The sequence below is a fragment of the Quercus lobata genome, chromosome 5 (assembly GCF_001633185.2).
Source record: "Quercus lobata isolate SW786 chromosome 5, ValleyOak3.0 Primary Assembly, whole genome shotgun sequence".
Lineage (NCBI taxonomy): Eukaryota > Viridiplantae > Streptophyta > Magnoliopsida > Fagales > Fagaceae > Quercus > Quercus lobata.
Window position 1 is genome coordinate 86821943 of NC_044908.1, and position 20163 is coordinate 86842105.

A 20163-nucleotide genomic window follows, 5' to 3' on the forward strand; every position below is an offset into this window, starting at 1 on the left:
GAGATAAAGCTCCAGGTCCAGATGGTTTTTCTATGGCTTTTTTCCATCATTGTTGGAGAGTGGTGGAAAGTGATGTTCTAGCAGTTTTTGAGGAGTTCTATCATCATAGTAAGTTTGAGAAATCTTTGAACGCTACCTTTTTAGCCCTTATTCCTAAGAAGAATGATGCTTCTAATATTCGAGATTTCAGGCCTATTAGCTTGGTGGGGAGCTTGTACAAGATCTTGTCTAAGGTTTTGGCTAATCGTTTGAAACGGGTTTTAGATCAATTGATTTCTGAGTCTCAGAATAGTTTTGTGGGAGGTAGACAGATTCTTGACTCAGTTCTTATTGCCAATGAGTGTGTTGACAGTCGAGTAAAGAGTAAGATCCCGGGGGTGATTTGTAAGCTAGACATTGAGAAAGCTTACGATCATGTGAATTGGGAGGCCCTTCTAGATCTTTTGAAGAGAATGGGCTTTGGGGAGAAGTGGTGTAGATGGATTCGCACTTGTATTTCTACTGTCCAGTTTTCTATTTTGATTAATGGGGCTCCAGCTGATTTTTTTGGGAGTTCGAGGGGATTGAGACAAGGAGACCCTCTTTCTCCAATGTTGTTTTTGGTCATGATGGAGGTCTTAAGTAGGATGTTGAAAAAAGTTGAAGGTGCTGGCTTGATCAGGGGTTTTAAGGCTGTTGGGAGACGGGGTGAAGGGGAATGTGTCTCGCATCTTCTATTTGCGGATGATACTATCCTGTTCTGTGATGCGGAAATAGAGCAGATCCTTCATGTGCGGATGCTTCTCCTTTGTTTTCAGGCTGTGACAGGTTTGAAGGTTAATGCCTTGAAGAGTGAGATGGTTCCAATAGGGGAGGTTAATAATGTTCACACCTTGGCAGAGATTCTTGGTTGTCGGATTGGGTCTTTGCCTATGACCTACCTTGGTATGCCGTTGGGGGCTTCCCATAAGTCCCCTTCTATTTGGAATCCTATCTTGGAGAAAATTAATAGGAAGTTGGCCGGGTGGAAGAAGTTGTATTTGTCTAAAGGAGGTAGACTAACGCTTCTTAAGAGTACGCTCTCTAGTCTTCCTACTTACTATTTATCTCTTTTTACTATCCCCTCGCATGTGGCTAATAAGATTGAGAAGATCCAGAGGGACTTCTTGTGGGGGGATTCGAAGGTTCATTTGGTGGGGTGGGATAAGGTGTGTGCTCCTAAGGCGAATGGAGGTTTGGGGATAAGGAAGTTAACTACTTTTAATAGAGCATTATTAGGAAAATGGTTATGGCGGTATGGGGTTGAGGAGACTCGTCTTTGGAGGAGGGTCGTAGCTTCGAAGTTTGGGGAAGAGTGGGGGGGATGGTCTTCTAAGCTAGGTAGGGGTGTTCATGGATGTGGTCTATGGAGAAGTATCCGAAAAGGTTGGGAGGTTTTTAGCAAATATATCCGGTTTGAGGTAGGGGAGGGGAATAGAGTGAAGTTTTGGACAGATCAGTGGTGTGGGGACTTACCTCTCCACCTATCCTTCCCGGTAGTGTATGGGATTGCCACTAATAGAGAGGCTTCTGTGGCATCGTCTCTCGATCGGTTGGGGACCGAGGCACGAAGAAGCTGGAAGGTTCTTTTACTTAGGGATCCTAATGATTGGGAGGTGGGAGATGTGGATGATTTCCTTCACACCTTGGCTTCTAGCTTACCTCAATCTGAACAAGGTGACCGTATGATATGGAAATTGTCGAAGAAAGGAGATTTTAACATACGCTCGTTCTACGATAGGCTTCGAAGCCCCTTGCCTATTATCTTTCCTTGGAAAGGTATTTGGAAGGTTAAGGCTCCTACGCGCGTCTCTTTCTTTGTTTGGACTGCAACTTGGGAGAAGATTCTTACAGGAGACATTCTGCGAAGTAGAGGCTTTGATTTTGTTGACTGGTGCATTATGTGTCGTTGTAATGGGGAGACGGTGAATCATTTGCTTCTCCATTGTGAAAAAGCTTATCAGTTGTGGAGTTTGGTGTTTAGATCCTTTGGGATTTCTTGGGTCTTGCCTAGATCGGTTGCAGATATGCTTTTCAGTTGGTGGAATTGGTTTGGAAAGCACTCCTCTAGCATTTGGAATTTAGCTCCGATGTGCCTAATGTGGTGTATTTGGAGGGAGCGAAATTGGCGGACTTTTGAGGACATGGACAAATCTGATGACCAATTGCTTGCTTATTTTTGTGGTTCTCTCTTTGATTGGTCTAGAGCTTGGGGACTCACCTCTAGTGACTCTCTCCCTTTGTTTCTTAGTTCTCTTCTTTGTATTTAGCTCTTTGTTGTTTTCCGTTTGTTTTCTAGTCTTTTTCTTCTTCTTTTTGTTTCTTTCTCTGTACTCTTTGCCCTACCTTATGTTTTCATGGGGTAGTTCCTTGAATATACATCTCTCTTATTTATCAAAAAAAAAAATTGCAAGCCATGCAACAATAATATTCTTTGAGCTATTCTTATTATCATCTTTCTTTGTTTCTTTTCTTTCTTTTTGCTAGGTAAATACTCATGCTATCAACCATTGTTCTCGGAAAAATTTCTCATAGACCAACCTTTTCAGATAAGTAAATGAGTATTTTAGTTATTAGAATAAAATATAAAATAAAAAAACCCTACTTCATGTACATGAAATTGGGCACAAAGGAGTCTAAAGAATTACAAAATTTATGTATAAAAGGACAATTATTCTAAAGAAATCAGTCATGGAGTCACTATTAGTAAAACCCCACACCCGAGACAAATCAAACAACAAACTAGCAAACAATTCTATCAATTGTGTTCCAGGAAGTTTCATGTCATCAAAAGTACAACACTTCCGTTCCTGCCACAATGCATCAAACATAACAAGACCAAGTTCCAAATATCCAAAGGAACTGGTAGAATTGTGTGGTTAAATGATTAAATTTACCATATTCCAATAGCTTAAACTTTTGGGACAATTAGTAATTTAACATGGTATCAAAGCATGAGACCCTAAGTTTGATCCTTGTATCTTCCATTCTACCTCCCATTTAAAATCCCATGCGTTGAGCCTCACCTATTAAACGTAGTTTCGGCCCGCACGTGAGGGGGAGGTTAGAATTGTATGGTTAAATGATTAAATTTACCATATTCCAATATCTTAAACTTTTGGAACAATCGGTAATTTAACAGAAACCAACAAAGATCATTAACCTTTTTCGACAACACCCGTTGAAACCCAAAGGAACCAAAAACAAAGCTCCATAACTCAAACGCAACACTACAATGTAGGAGAAGATGCTCCATTGTCTCCCCATTATAGCCACACATGCAACACCACTCTATTAACATGTATTCTCTCTTAATGAGATTATCACAAGTGAGGATTTTCCCTCATGCTACTGTGCAAAAAAAGAAAGAGAAAACCTTTGGGAGCTAGCCCCCAGTGTTGGTTGGTGTGCATCAACACCAGACCATTGAGACAATTTCAAGAGAAATTTTAATCATTATCAAAAGAAGGTCGTCTCTGTTATGAGTAACAGGGGCAAAACAGTAATATCATATACTTTATATATAAATAATATTTTATGTGTTGGGGTTGACTTATCAAACCCTAAAACACTTTCATCGTAAACAACATGGCATCAGAGCCACCAACTTGCCGCTGCCGTTAATCCTCCAACCACCACCCACCTATATTGTTGTCGCCAGCAACCATAACAACACCTTGCTAGCTCCGACGACCCTAATAGAGACCTCCAACGATCTCGATTTAGTGGCTGAAGGAGTTGTCCAGTGCCAGTGACCCTCTCTCGAGTCTCGCAACACCAAATCGACGTCGCCTGACCGCGAGAGAGGCAAGGTTTTACTCGCCCTCCTCTGGCGACCCATCCTAGCTTACTCGCCGGTCCTTGTGCAGCCGCTCCTCCACCCTAGCGCCGCTGCCAGAGTTTTCAAACTGATGGTTCAACTATAGTCTGGTTTTCTTCTCTTCTTCAATACATTCTCTGATTATCTATTCAGGCAGCCTTAGGTTGATGTTTAGTGGTGGATTGGGCTTTTTTTCTTTTTTTCTTTTTTTTTTTTTTTGATGTTGGTATGGATTTGTTGCTGCCTTGTTTTTGGAATAGTTTGGTGTTGATTCTTTGATAGATGAGTTGCTGTTGGCGTGGCTGATTGGTTGAAGTACATTGGTTGTTGGTTGGAGTTTGTTTTAATTCAGTCCAAAATATTTCTTTAGTGTTAATTTGTTCTTCATATTGCTATTATGGAGTCCAAAGACAGTGCTCAGCCCCTTAATTATTTCTTATCTCCTGATATGTTATCAATAACCTCCATTTGTCTAAATGGAAGTAATTATGCTCAGTGGGCACAAGCAGTTGAAGTCTTTCTTCTTGGTAGAAAGAAGTTTGATTACGTGATTAAGGAACCTCCTGTATCTATAGACCCTAAATTTGCTGATTGGAAAGCCAAAGATGCACAAATTAGGAGTTGTTTGTGGAATAGCATGGAGTCTAAAATCAGTTGTAGTTTGGTTTTCTTACCAACTGCTAAACTTGTTTGGGAACAAGCCAAGGAACTTTACTCTGGTGTTTACAATTTGAAGTGGATTTATGATCTTCATCAAAATTATTTCTCCTTGAGTTTGAGTAATATGTCTTCAGAGGACTATGATAACAAGTTTAAGGGTGTACGTGAAGAACTCAATATTTATCAGCCTATCTCCTCTAATGTTAAAATTATGAAGAAACAACGAGATTCTATGCATGTTGCTCGCTTCCTCTCTGGATTGCCTAAAAGTTTGAATCCAATAAAATCACAAATTTTAGCTAGTCCAAACCTCCCTTCATTGAGTGAAGTTTTTGGTAGACTTCGACAGGCCACATTATCTAATTCGAGTACTACCCCTTTCTCTTCCTCCAATATTGATGCATTACCTTCTAGTGATAAATCTGCTTTTACCACTTATATGGGGAGTAATAGAGGTCGTCGTGGAGGTCGAGGTCGTGGGGGCCGAGGCCCTGGAGGTCGTGACCAAGGGGTCCGTGGTAGTGAACAAGGGGATCATGGTAAAGGACGCGGTCTTCATAAGTGCACTTATTGTCAAGGTGAGAATCATACAGTAGACTTTTGTTGGGAGTTTTATGGTAAACCCTCGGCTCACCAAGCTAGTTTTCAAGTTCAAGAACCGCCTTCACAATCACTTCCACCAACATCCAGAGTAGTCTCCATTCCTGAGAAAGAGTACAATCGCCTCTCGTCTCTGCATTCCAACTTCGTTGGATCTAATTCTCCTGCTAAAATAGATAGATATTGTGATGGTGTGTTGAATACTTTCTTGCTCAAAATCCTCTGTCACTTTAATTAGCCATCTCCTTTTATGTAATCCCCATTACCAAGTAATTTCTGGAAAGGAAAATTCATCTAAGGGATATAGAACTTTCTGCATGGGGGGGGTTCGTAGTTTCTTCATTGAGTCCAAATTTTTTCAATTAGTAGTAGAGGAAGGGGGCCGTTATTTCTTGTTAAGGATTTTTGTGAGGGGTAAATTCTTTATGAGGTCTGTTTTTATGGGCAAGAATGCAGCCCAATGGCTGATGTTTAACATTGAAAACCTTGTCGTTGGGGAGAACTCCAAACAGTTTTTTACTTTTAGAGAAGGTGACACTGCTTTTACTCTTCAATGGAGCTCTAACTCCTCTGGTCAGTTCTTGCTGCTGACTGAGCTCAAAGCTAGTGGGCCTAGAAGGTCGCTTATTATTCCGGAAGGCAAAGACAGAAATGGTTGGAGGGCTTTTGGTTTGGAACTAAGAAAATTGTTGAACCCTTCTCATTATGCGGAGGGTGGTAAAGGTCTTCCTAAGTTCATTCCTCAGGTGCGGAGGCATAACTTGGAGGCTCAATATTCTAGAACTTTTGCTGATGTTGTGCAAAATTTTCACGGAAGAACAGAGGATAGAAAGAATCTAAAGCAACTAAGATTCACAGCCAAGGGGAAGGTTACTCACCTAGGAGAGGAGAATATGGAGTTGAATCTGAGAATTGCAGGGGCTGAAGCAAGGGATTTTCTGGTGGGTAAGTCTGATAAGAAGGAGGTGGTGGGAGGGGTGAGGAGGGAGCAACGTATTAATGAGGTAGTAGAGGTAGGTGAGCAAAATCTGGCAGATAGGATACGTTTCCCAAGTCCAAGTCTGTGTTTGAATTCAAAAAATTATGAAAAGGGAAGGAGGAGTGAAGTTTGGAGATCTTACTGGACAGGGAGAAGTCTTGTCGTGGAGGTTGATGTGACAGGGAGGAGGCAGGTTTTCTGGGTTAGAAAGAAAAGAGGAGATATGAAGATCAGAAGGGATGTACGGGCAGGAGATTGGAAATGTAATGGAGAAGCTTCTAAGACCCTTAAATGGGTTCCACGGGGAACCAACCAGGCTGCAATTAACCCAGCTTTGGGCCTAGGTTCTAGCCCAGTGTTGACAGAAGCTGGTGTGGGCCATTTTCAGTCAGTTTTCTCAGGCCCAAGTCATTTTGAAGTGGGTGAGAGCTCTCTGACTGGAGAAAGTGTACCAGCCCAGCCCCCGTGGACACTAGCGCACCCCAAGTTATTCTCCCAGCCTTTCGATCTCGAGCCAGTAGAGTCGGTCCAGTGCGCAGCAGCCTCGTTGGTGGCCGACGGCCCATTCTCCACCGGTACCAGCTCCGATGAGCCTGGGTTACCCGGTACCAGCTCCGACGAGCCTGGGTTTCCCGGTTCCAGCTCCGACGAGCCTCCGGTTATGGTCGAAGGCTCCTCCGCTGTCGGAACTAGTGCCGTCGTGCCCTTGTTACCACCGGGCAAGGTCGCCGGAACTTTCTTTATCGGAAATAGCTCCGATGATCCCTTGGGGACACCGGGTAAGTCTATCAACGGGTTTTCCCGGCCACCGGTTGAATGCTTTTTAGCTGATTTCTTCTTGAGCTTATACCGGGCTGGTCTTGTGGTATTGGGTAACAATGTTGGGGACAGAGGTGGCTGGGAGAGTTATGCCATTGTTAGGACGGAAGCTGTCCTTGATATTGAGAAACCCAGTCTGGCAGTGACACCCTCAAAGACAGTATGTGTTGTCCCTGGGGTGAGTGCTTTGGCGGTGGAAGGATTGATTAGTCCAGACATGGGTTTGGGTGGAGAGGAAAGTTTATCTATACCTCTGTTGTCTAACACTCCCTTTGGATTACCTTTATCAGCTGAATTGAATTGTTGTAATGAGACTGTGGAGTGTGAGAATATGTTGGATATTTCTAGATGGGTTAAGAACAGGCTTCCTAGTTTTAGTAAATTGGTGGGGCTGCCTTTGAGCCGGCATGAGGATTTATGCATTGCTTTGTTATCTTCGTCGTCGTAGTAAATAGGATAGGAGAGAAAATAGAATTTGTTTCTTCATCTTTACAAAAAAAAAAAGAAATAGGAGTTATGTTATTTCTTTTTATGGGCGAACCGATCGATCATAGAAGAAAAATTCTGATTCATTCCGATTAAGCTTCCTTCCTATTCATCTGGAAGTTCTTCTCAGATACAAGGAAATGATTAAGTTCCAAAGCCAAAGATCGTAGTTCTCGAACGAGTAATCGAAAAGATTCTGGCGCATCCTCAGGTTTAGGTATCGAATAGAACATGCTGAGCCAAATCTTCTTCATGTAAACCTTGCTTTATTTAGATCGGGAAAATCGTACGGTTTTATGAAACCATGTGCTATGGATAAATAGAGAAGGGAGTATTTCTAATCGTAACTAAATCTTCAATTTATGATTTGTATAAAAGAGATTGAAGCAAAACAGCTATTAACTAATGGCTGCTTCGAACATGGGAGTTGCTAAGAGTAAAATTCGGGAAAAAGAGTCAATTGTATGGGAAATACTTCAGGAAGTTATGCAGGGGCACCCCATATTGCTGAATAGAGCACCTACTCTGCATAGATTAGGCATACAGGCATTCCACCCCATTTTAGTGGAGAGAAGCTGTTATCTATAAGGATAAGGGGAAGAGAGAGCTGAGGAATTTGCAATCTTCGGTTAATTATGATGGCAGGTAGTGTGCTGGCTGCTGAGCTATTTTATTAGTGGGGGAATTCAAGTCTTTATGAATTTAAAAATTCTTTCTTGGAATGTTAGGGGTCTGAATGACTTTCGAAAACGTTCGATAGTGAAAAATTTATTGCGTGATTGGAAGTGTGATGTTATCTGCCTTCAAGAAACTAAGCTCTCTGATATGGACAGACAGATGGTTGGCAGCCTGTGGAGTTGTCCTTTTGTGGATTGGGTGGCTTTAGATGCAGTCCAGACGGCCGGTGGGGTGTTGTTGATGTGGGATAGTAGGGTTTTAGAGAGGCTGGAGTTTTTGGTGGGTTCTTTTTCTGTGTCTGTTCGGTGGCAAGGGTTGGGAGACGGCCTCATTTGGGCATGTTCTGGGGTCTATGGCCCAGTGCGAAGGGGCTAATGTGGGACGAGTTGGTAGGTGTTCATCACTTCTGGAACGTCCCTTGGTGTTGTATCGGGGATTTTAATATTGTTCGTTTCCCTAGTGAACGGTTGGGAAATTCTCGTCTTACTCCGGCTATGGAATTGTTTTCAGAGTTCATTCAGGATCTTAATTTGATAGACTTACCTTTGGAGGGAGGGAGCTATACTTGGTCTAGCGGATCGAATCAGTCCTCGATGTCTAGGTTAGACAGAGTTTTGGTGTCTCCCGATTGGGAGGAACGTTATCCGGATGTGACTCAACGGATTTTACCTCGCCCTATTTCAGACCATTTCCCTATTCTAGTGGAGATAGGGGGAATGGCGAGGGGGAAAAGCCCTTTTCGGTTTGAGAACATGTGGCTAAAGACGGAAGGGTTCACTGATAGAGTGCATTCTTGGTGGAATCGGCATTCTTTCTCTGGTACTCCTAGTTTTGTGTTTGCCAGAAAACTGAAGGCTTTAAAAGAAGACATCGTTCAATGGAATCGGTTGGAGTTTGGTCATGTCGGACGCAAAAAGACTCAGCTATTAGAGGCTTTGAAGTTATTAGATGCCAAGGAAGGGGAGTTTGGCCTCTCTGATGCTGAGTCATGTGAGAGAGTTGCGGTGAGATCTGAAGTTGAGAAACTTCTCTCCTTGGAGGAAATTTCTTGGAGACAGAAATCAAGGATGCTATGGATTAAGGAAGGAGATAATAATACTAAATTTTTCCATAAGGTGGCTAATTCCCGTAGAAGGTTTAATCATCTGAGTTTTTTGGAGGTGGATGGGGTGATTTATGAGGAGGAATCCAAGGTGGCTGCCCAAGTAGTAAACTTTTATAAAAATTTGTATCAAGAGACAGAGGAATGGAGGCCTTTTGTGGAAGGTTTGGAGTTTGATCAGATAGATGGGTCGGAGAGGGGTTGGCTTGAAAGGAGATTTGAGAAGGAGGAGATTCTTCTTGCTGTGAATGAGTTGGCTGGAGATAAAGCTCCAGGTCCAGATGGCTTTTCTATGGCTTTTTTCCATTATTGTTGGAGAGTGGTGGAAAGTGATGTTCTAGCAGTTTTTGAGGAGTTCTATCATCATAGTAAGTTTGAGAAATCTTTGAACGCTACCTTTTTAGCCCTTATTCCTAAGAAGAATGATGCTTCTAATATTCGAGATTTCAGGCCTATTAGCTTGGTGGGGAGCTTGTACAAGATCTTGTCTAAGGTTTTGGCTAATCGTTTGAAACGGGTTTTAGATCAATTGATTTCTGAGTCTCAAAATAGTTTTGTGGGAGGTAGACAGATTCTTGACTCAGTTCTTATTGCCAATGAGTGTGTTGACAGTCGACTAAAGAGTAAGATCCCGAGAGTGATTTGTAAGCAAGACATTGAGAAAGCTTACGATCATGTGAATTGGGAGGCCCTTCTAGATCTTTTGAAGAGAATGGGCTTTGGGGAGAAGTGGTGTAGATGGATTCGCACTTGTATTTCTACTGTCCAGTTTTCTATTTTGATTAATGGGGCTCCAGCTGATTTTTTTGGGAGTTCGAGGGGATTGAGACAAGGAGACCCACTTTCTCCAATGTTGTTTTTGGTCATGATGGAGGTCTTAAGTAGGATGTTGAAAAAAGTTGAAGGTGCTGGCTTGATCAGGGGTTTTAAGGCTGTTGGGAGACGGGGTGAAGGGGAATGTGTCTCGCATCTTCTATTTGCGGATGATACTATCCTGTTCTGTGATGCGGAAATAGAGCAGATCCTTCATGTGCGGATGCTTCTTCTTTGTTTTCAGGCTGTGACAGGTTTGAAGGTTAATGCCTTGAAGAGTGAGACGGTTTCAATAGGGGAGGTTAATAATGTTCACACCTTGGCAGAGATTCTTGGTTGTCGGATTGGGTCTTTGCCTATGACCTACCTTGGTATGCCGTTGGGGGCTTCCCATAAGTCCCCTTCTATTTGGAATCCTATCTTGGAGAAAATTAATAGGAAGTTGGCCGGGTGGAAGAAGTTGTATTTGTCAAAAGGAGGTAGACTAACGCTTCTTAAGAGTACGCTCTCTAGTCTTCCTACTTACTATTTATCTCTTTTTACTATCCCCTCGCATGTGGCTAATAAGATTGAGAAGATCCAGAGGGACTTCTTGTGGGGGGATTCGAAGGTTCATTTGGTGGGGTGGGATAAGGTGTGTGCTCCTAAGGCGAATGGAGGTTTGGGGATAAGGAAGTTAACTACTTTTAATAGAGCTTTATTAGGAAAATGGTTATGGCGGTATGGGGTTGAGGAGACTCGTCTTTGGAGGAGGGTCGTAGCTTCGAAGTTTGGGGAAGAGTGGGGGGGATGGTCTTCTAAGCTAGGTAGGGGTGTTCATGGATGTGGTTTATGGAGAAGTATCCGAAAAGGTTGGGAGGTTTTTAGCAAATATATCCGGTTTGAGGTAGGGGAGGGGAATAGAGTGAAGTTTTGGACAGATCAGTGGTGTGGGGACTTACCTCTCCACCTATCCATCCCGGTAGTGTATGGGATTGCCACTAATAGAGAGGCTTCTGTGGCATCGTCTCTCGAACGGTTGGGGACCGAGGCACGAAGAAGCTGGAAGGTTCTTTTACTTAGGGATCCTAATGATTGGGAGATGGGAGATGTGGATGATTTCCTTCACACCTTGGCTTCTAGCTTACCTCAATCTGAACAAGGTGACCGTATGATATGGAAATTGTCAAAGAAAGGAGATTTTAACATACGCTCGTTCTACGATAGGCTTCGAAGCCCCTTGCCTATTATCTTTCCTTGGAAAGGTATTTGGAAGGTTAAGGCTCCTACGCGCGTCTCTTTCTTTGTTTGGACTGCAACTTGGGAGAAGATTCTTACAGGAGACATTCTGCGAAGTAGAGGCTTTGATTTTGTTGACTGGTGCGTTATGTGTCGTTGTAATGGGGAGACGGTGAATCATTTGCTTCTCCATTGTGAAAAAGCTTATCAGTTGTGGAGCTTGGTGTTTAGATCCTTTGGGATTTCTTGGGTCTTGCCTAGATCGGTTGCAGATATACTTTTCAGTTGGTGGAATTGGTTTGGAAAGCACTCCTCTAGCATTTGGAATTTAGCTCCGATGTGCCTAATGTGGTGTATTTGGAGGGAGCGAAATTGGCGGACTTTTGAGGACATGGACAAATCTGATGACCAATTGCTTGCTTATTTTTGTGGTTCTCTCTTTGATTGGTCTAGGGCTTGGGGACTCACCTCTAGTGACTCTCTCCCTTTGTTCCTTAGTTCTCTTCTTTGTAATTAGCTCTTTGTTGTTTTCCGTTTGTTCTCTAGTCTTTTTCTTCTTCTTTTTGTTTCTTTCTCTGTACTCTTTGCCCTACCTTATGTTTTCATGGGGTAGTTTCTTGAATATACATCTCTCTTATTTATCAAAAAAAAAAAAAAAATTCTCCTGCTACTTTGGCTCAACAAGGTACTTCCGCTGCTTGTCTTGCCACTCAGGATCCTTGGGTCATTGACTCAGGTGCTACTGATCATATGATAGGTACCTCAGGTTTACTCTTTGACCTTGAGCAATCTAGTAGTCTTCCCAATGTTACATTGGCAAATGGCTCAGCCACTATAGTTTCTGGTTTGGGCACTGCCAATCTTAGTCCTAATCTTTCTCTCTCTTCTGTCTTATATATTCGTGATTTTCCTTTTAACCTTTTGTCAATTAGTAAGCTTACTAAAATTTTGAATTGTGCTGCCATTTTTTTTATCCACTCATTGTATCTTTCAGGATCTCAAGACGGGGAAGATTATTGGTGGAGGGCATGAAGCCGATGGACTTTATTACCTGGATCGATGTGGTTCTTCCCGTTTAGTGGCTTCTCATTTGTCTATCTCACCTCTTCAGCATCATTGTTGCCTTGGTCATCCATCTCTCAAGAATTTGAAGTCATTAATTCCGTCGTGTCATCAAATTGAGTCTTTACAATGTGAAGCATGTCAGTTGGGTAAACACCATAGGGTGCCTTTTGCCTCTAGGCGTGAGAGTTGTGTTAGTAGTCCTTTTCATTTAGTTCATTCTGATATTTGGGGTCCAATAAACACTCCATCATTGTTGGGATTTAGATATTTTGTCATTTTTGTTGATGATTATTCTAGAGTCACCTATCATTTTTGTACTCAATTTTCAAATCATTTTATATGGAAATAAAGACTAAGTTTAATGTTTCACTTCATATTTTTCGGTCTGATAATGCTCGTGAATATTTTCATACGTCTTTGTCTCAATTTTTTGATGATCATGGTATAATTCACCAATCTTCATGCCCCCATACTCCACAACAAAATGGTGTTGTTGAACGCAAAATGCGTCATTTGTTAGAGGTCACTTGTGCCTTAAAGTTTCATATGTGTGTTTCCAAATCATATTGGAGTGATGCCATTCTCCCTGCCTGTCACCTAATTAATCGTATGCCTTCCACTGTTCTAGGTGCTCAGATCCCTTATACTGTGCTCTCTCTTGATGCACCTTTGTTTCATCTACCTCCTAAGATCTTTGGTTGTGTGTGCTATGTTCATATCTTAGGTCCAGGGAGTGACACACTTGATCCTAGATACATTAAATGTGTTTTTCTTGGGTATTTTCGTACTTAGAAAGGATACCGATGTTACTCACCTACTTTTCGGCGTCGTTTCATTAGTGCTGATGTCACATTTGATGAATCTCAGTCCTATTTCTCTCCTTCAGATGCTAGTGACAATTCTCCTCCTTGTCTTCCTCTCCTACCACTTGTGTCGCCTATTGAATCTCCTTAGAAACCACTCCAGGTATATTGTCGTCGGCAAAAACCTCCAACAGAGACTTCTACCCCACCTAGTGATCCGACTCCTGATCCTACCTCTCTTCCAATTGTTTTGCGCAAATGTAAGCGTTCTTGTATCTCTCACCCTATCTCTTAGTTTGTCTCTTATGGTCACTTGTCTTCATCTCTTTATGTCTTTACCACATCCTTGAATTCTACTATTGTTCCTAAGTCTGTCCAGGAGGCTATGTCCATCTCTGGTTGAAAATGAAATGTCTGCCTTGTTTGAAAATGCTACTTGCTCTTTAGTTACTCGTCCTCTAGGGAAAACTACTGTTGGTTGTTGTTGGGTGTATATAAGTGAAGTATTTGCCTGATGGTTCTATTGAGCGTTTGAAGGCTCGCTTGGTTGCCAAAGGGTATACCTAAACATACGGTGTTGACTATGCCAAGACATTCTCACCTATTGCTAAAATTTCTTCTGTCCAGATTTTGATCTCCTTGGCTGCTAATTTGAGTTGGCCATTATTTCAGTTAGATGTTAAAAATGCCTTCTTGAATGGCGATTTGAAGGAAGAGGTGTATATGGAGCAACCACCTAGGTTTGTTGCTCAGGGGGAGTCTGGAAAAGTGTGTAGGTTGCATAAGGCCATCTACGGTCTTAAACAATCTCCCAAAGCTTGGTTTGGTAAATTCAGTGAAATAGTGTTAAAGTTTGGATTGCGACGTTGCCACTCTGATCACTCTGTGTTTTCTCATACCTCTGATAGAGGAAAGATTTTGTTGATAATATATGTTGATGATATTATAATAACTGGAGATGACAAGCAGGGTATTGATGATTTGAAAAGATACCTTCAAAACTCCGTTCGAACTAAGGATCTGGGTAAACTTCGTCATTTCTTGGGTATTGAAGTAGCACGATCTAAAGAAGGCATCAGTTTATCACATAGGAAGTATATGTTGGATATCTTGGAAGAAACTGGCTTGTTAGGATCTAAACCAATGGAGACTCCTATGGATCATAATGTCAAATTGTATGAAGATCAAGAGGATCTGTTATATAATCCTGAGAGATATCGTCGTTTAGTTGGTAAACTAAATTATCTCACAATTACTCGCCTAGATATATCATTTGCAGTTAGTGTTTTGAGCCAGTTTATGAAAGATCCTCGCCTTCCACATTGGGAGCCAGTTATTCAAATTGTGAGGTATCTTAAAGCACATCCAAGCCGTGTTCTTTTGTATGAAGCTAATGGTCACCTACGGGTAGAAGCCTACACTGATGCTGATTGGGCTGGATCACCGTCAGATAGAAAATCCACTACTGGGTATTGCACTTTTCTAGGAGGAAATCTGATTACTTGGAGAAGTAAGAAACAAATTGTTGTTGTCAGGTCTAGTGCAAAGGCTGAGTATAGAGCCATGGCACACACATCATGTGAGCTTATGTGGATTAAGAGTTTACTTGAGGAATTAAGATTTGTTGTGAAGCTGCTTATGAGTATGCATTGTGATAATCAAGCAGCAATTTACATTGCCTCCAATCCAGTGTTCCATGAGCGAATCAAGCATATTGAAGTAGATTGTCATATTACTTGAGAGAAAGTAGAAGATGGTGTAATTGCTACTCCATATGTTTCTACAAGAGTCCAGATTGCTGATATGTTTATCAAAGCTTTATGTAAGACTCATTTGGGTTTATTATGTAACAAGCTAGGATTGTATGATGTATACTCTCTAGCTTGGGGGAGTGTTATGAGTAATAGAGGCAAAATAGTAATATCATGTACTTTATATATAAATAATATTTTATGTATTAGGGTTGACTTATCAAACCCTAAAACACTGTCACCGTAAACAACAATCTCCATAGGAGTACATCATTTTTTTCGTCTCTATATAAGCATAACAATGTACTCCATACGAGGGCATTATTATGTTTATATAGACTACTAAATCTATCATTAACTGACATAGGAAACCCTACTTCTAATTGAATTAGGAAACCTAATTCTAAATGACTTGAGGAAATTCCAATTTTGAATGACAAAAATAACATCGACTCTAGGAAATAAAAATGCTAACATCACAATTAACTCCAAAATTAAATAAGACTAAATTAAAATAAATCCTTACTTGAGTTTCCCCATCAAATAATGTTTTTGAACTATAGTAGCATATGTTCTTCTTTTTCTACTTTTTTTGATTAGTAAATCAAGATTGCAAATTTGATAGATGTTAAATCTGGCCAAGTCATATATTTTTAGATGAAATCCAAATAAAAATCTAATTGGTTTTAAGGCTTTGTGCTCAAATCGTTAAACATCAATTTTCCATGCATAAGGAGATTTTTATGTTACTTTGAGATAAAAGCAACAGTTACATGGTAGTTTCACATAAGACTTCTAGAAGAGGGATCACTTTCAATTATTTAGCCTAAAATTTTCAAAAGTGTCACCAAACTTTCAGAATATAATAAAATTTTTAACATAATTTTTAGTCTTCGTTGTATTCTCTTGGCTGTTTCATGTTTTTTCCACGAAGTAAGTTTTTTTATTCAAATTTATCTTGCCTAACAAAAAATAAAAAAATTTTAAAAGCTGAAACTTACCAGAGAAATTAATGGGCCCTCCTCTTCATCAGTTGTAACATGAGTCATCAAGGCCAAGTTTTTTACCAGACCACAAGCTTCACCTTCTGGAGTATCACATGGGCAAAGCATACCCCACTGTGACAAAAGTAGCATAGCACAAAACAAGATAATCATCATGCTACCACATAAAAATAATTTAGTGAAGATAGCTTTTAAAGGTAGTGCAGACACCTCAAGCTTACCTGGCTAGGTTGCAAAGCTCGAGGTCCACTGACTTTCCTAGACTTCTCAAACTGTGGTGAGATTCTCGTCATGTGCCCCATAGCCGCTATGAATGATAACCTAGCTAGTACCTGTGAAGAGAGGATTTTTTATGCAATTGTAAATATGAATGAGAGAAGAGTTTAATAGGGGAAATCCAAGAGCCATTTCAAGCTATCGATTAGCAAGAACAACCAAACTAATCCCTAAAATTTAGGGAGAGGAAAGCCACAAGCGTTGGCTAAAATGCTATTCAATTCTCTAGAAAATTGTTATTATAAAAACTCATAACCAAGACAATAAGTTGCACCCCTAAGATGCAATTACAACCTCTAATTCAAATCTAATCCAACAGTTATGAATTTTTCCTGCAGATGTCACATGCATAATTAAAAAGACACTTGTTTTATTACATATAATTCAAAAGTCACATAAGAAAACATTTAAGTTCAAGACACAAAACAGCAACTAAAATCAACCAAGATTGATCTCGAAATTAAACTTATAGACGTCTAAGCTTCCTTTTAGTGTTCCTATTCAAATGACCAGGTGTCTGTAAAACGTATTTTCTCATATGCTTTGCATCAATTTTCTATTATTTCATACAATTCAAATATATGACAGATAGCCTAAGAAAAAAATTACAACCAATGTGCAATAAGAACATAGCAAACCAACAATCTGAAAGATTTAGGACATAATACAGCAAGAACACGTTTACATAGTGTTATGATTTTGTACCAAGTCAAGGGAAAAATAGTGATATCATTGTAATAACCCACATATACACATATATTATATAAATAATAATTATGTATGTTAGGGTGATTAGGTTTTTGTGCCCTAAACAAACTTCCACAGAACATGGTATCATTGCAGCAGCAACAACAACCACCACCACCACCACCACCAATCCTTTGGTCCTAAGTTTTTGAGGTCAGCCATGGATCCTCACCATATTAGTTAAGGTCAGCCATAGGTATTCTTCTTAGCCATCGAAAATCACACTCAATGTTACTTCCTTAATTGACACGTCATTTTTTACTATTTTTACTAATGTTATTTTTAGTCTTCCTCTACGTTTTTTCCTTCTCTCAACTTGAATATACTCACTCTTTCTTACCGGTGCATTAATTACTCTCCTCCAAACATGACCAAACCATCTTAAGCAACTCTCCCTCATCCTTTTATCAATAAGGGTCACCCCTTCCTTTAAGGGAATTTGCTCATTTCGAATCCTATCTTTCCATGTAACTATAAAAAACTTATGCTATGTTTGGAAATTTGAAGGGAAAGGAGAGTAGAGGGGAATGATTATCATCCAACTTGTTTGGATATTTTTAAAATTAAGTAAGGGAGGAAAGGGGGAATAATTAGCCTTTTCATAGTTTGTAATTTTGTTAATATGGTAAGAGTAAATTTGGTAAGTCATTTGGTCAAGCATTTTTATTCTCTACTCTCCCTCGAAATCTCTCCAATTTGGGAGAATTAAAAATGAAGGGTTATAAGTAGTTAGAACCCTCCAAACCCCTCCAAATCCCTCCCCCTCCTCCCTTAAAAAACATCCAAACAAGGTAATTTAACTTACTCTCCCTTCCTCTACTATACTCCCCTCTACTCCCATCCATCCAAACAAGCTATTAGCAAATATAAATGTTGTTTCTATTTTCTACTTCTGGTTCAATTTTAAACACTCCCTCATCCTCATTTTTCTTCAATTCAAACCCTAATGTCCTTAGTTGAGAGAGAAAGAGAAGCAAGAAAAAATCAAATTAGAGCATCAGCCTTAGATCCCTGCCTCTAATTTTGTACTTATTCTTACCCCCTTTGAATTACATCAAAATGCCTACTAGAAAATTAAATAAAAATTTAAGCAACATGGTAAGAAAGAGAAGGCATCAAAGAACAATAACAGAAATGTAGATATTGTAATATAACGAACCTGTGTCATGCCTTTTCTGTCCATCCTGAACCGTTTGACATTGAAGTTACCTGTAGAAAGCGTCCTCTCCAGGCCATTTGTAATACTGTCTCCACAAAGGTACTATACCCACACACACACACACACACACACCAAAACAAAAAAACCATAGCATGACATTTCTCAATTAGAAATAATATTTTTTGTATAAGCAAATACCTCATTAACAAAAAATTTAGATGCAATTAGCATTTTAACAAAAATTTAGTTGAAATCAGGAACTGCTGTTTGATTATATAAATGTCAAATGCCTTTTTTATTTAATAATCAGTACCACAACCTGGTACTTTAGAAGTATTAAAAATTACATGCTTGAGATTTCCCAACAGAAATGCAACCTGGAATGTTGTAAGCATCGGCAGAAAAGCACAATTAATGCAGATGACACCTATGGATTAGAACTAAAATAGGCTAACAAAACAAAAGATGTAACAACCTGGATATCAAAAGTCTCTCTCTGTGTTTTCTAGAGGCCACAGGATAACAGAAAAAATTGTAAAAGAGAGTGAACGCAATTGAAGGCCATTGTAAAATGGCTTTAATACCATGATAAATTACCGATGTCCCAAAAGTTTATGTTGTTAGGAAATGGTGAATTTAATCATTTAACCACAGTTCTAACTATTTCAATACTAATTATCCAAAAAACCTTGATGTCAATAAAATAATTCCCAGGACTTACTGGCGCGGGGTCAAATCGGCTAGACCTGCTAGGCTTTCCCATGATTTCGTCCATCTTCTTCTTAACATTATCAATCATCGTCTTGAACAAATCCTAGGATATAAGACCAATGGAGATAAGAACATATAAGAAATTGAACACAAGATGATGAAGGTTGTGTATCAAAATTCCAACTAGGAGTACAAAGCTTAAAGTGGTACCTCAAAGAGTAGAGAAATTAACTGGCCAGATAACTCCAACCGCTTGTTTCCCACATAATCCTATAAAATGAAGGAAAATAATCTGTTTAGGACTCACACACCTACATACTACTCATAGATATATGTGCATTTCAAGCTTGCATACATTCTATCAAGAACAAGCAATGACCATGGGTGTGAAAAGCACCAATCAGCCAACGTCACCCATGTAAAACTGATAAACATAAAGAAGAGGGGTGGGAGATGATTATAGCATCAAAGTCAGTGGCCTAATCTGAGGAAAAAATTGCAGCATCACCTACAATTTCTTTCTTTGCATAGCAAGATTTTGAATCTCAAACCCACCTAAGCGCTCCCCCCCAACCACCACATGACCACACACACATTAAATCTAATATACTATATATAAAAGCAAAAAGTGAGAGAAAGTTAAATCCTAAAATGTCTCCTGTTCTGCCATGTAGGGAAAAAAAACCACTTTAAAAACAGGCATGTCAAAAAACAAAACCTGAAACAGCACAGCCAAAAGAAAATGTTAGTGCCATCCACTGTATCCCAGTCAGTCAAAGTTCAATAAATTCAATCAAAACCAGTCATGCCCATTCACTGCTTCAAACACCACACCGATATAATCCCTCACTCTCACTTAAAACCCATATTAAACCTTTACATTCACCGCCAAATAACACAAATGGACTCCACTTCCTCCTCATTGCTTAAATCTCAAATAAACCCTTCAAAACCCCATAAATCTTCACTCAAACCCTTCCTCTGCATCTTCAACGTCCCCAAACCACCACCTGTTTTCCATTCCCAAGAGACTGCCTCTCAAGCCATACAAGGTTTAGGTTGGCGTATCCTTTGTCTGAGTATTGGTCATATATACTCTTTTTGGCAAGCTAACAAATTGGTGATTGAAACGGATCAAGTTTTAGGGACTAAGACAGTTTCATTGGGGAGATGCTACATTCTTTTCGCTTAGTGGGTTTTGGCTAGGATCATCTGCGCGTAGGTAGATGATACAGTGTGTTGGGTTTTGTTTTTGATTTTGCTATTACTCTTGCTCTGCGTGCCGTTTGGTTTGAATGGGGTTACTCTACATTGCTTTTTTGTTTAATTGTGTTGCTCTGTGTTGCTTTTGCTTTTTTACCATTTACTCTATAATTCTCATGTTACCCCATGTTTGGTAGTTTGATTGGTAGTAAAGTATAGAGTTTTAATATTAAGGATAATTATTAAGGATA

The 20163-nt window shown here is 40.0% G+C and overlaps 1 protein-coding gene across 1 annotated transcript in view; it reads right to left on the bottom strand.

Annotated features, from left to right (window-relative positions):
- The window catches only part of LOC115991388 (DNA-directed RNA polymerase III subunit 2-like), a 44428-nt gene that overhangs the window by 17006 nt on the left and 7259 nt on the right, over positions 1 to 20163 (bottom strand). The window contains exons 7-11 of the mRNA XM_031115088.1: positions 18920 to 18979; positions 18720 to 18812; positions 17999 to 18100; positions 16038 to 16148; positions 15814 to 15930 (exon numbers count right to left, since the gene is read on the bottom strand). Of these exons, the coding sequence (XP_030970948.1) occupies positions 15814 to 15930; positions 16038 to 16148; positions 17999 to 18100; positions 18720 to 18812; positions 18920 to 18979 (483 nt within the window). The remainder of the gene's footprint in view (positions 1 to 15813; positions 15931 to 16037; positions 16149 to 17998; positions 18101 to 18719; positions 18813 to 18919; positions 18980 to 20163) is intronic.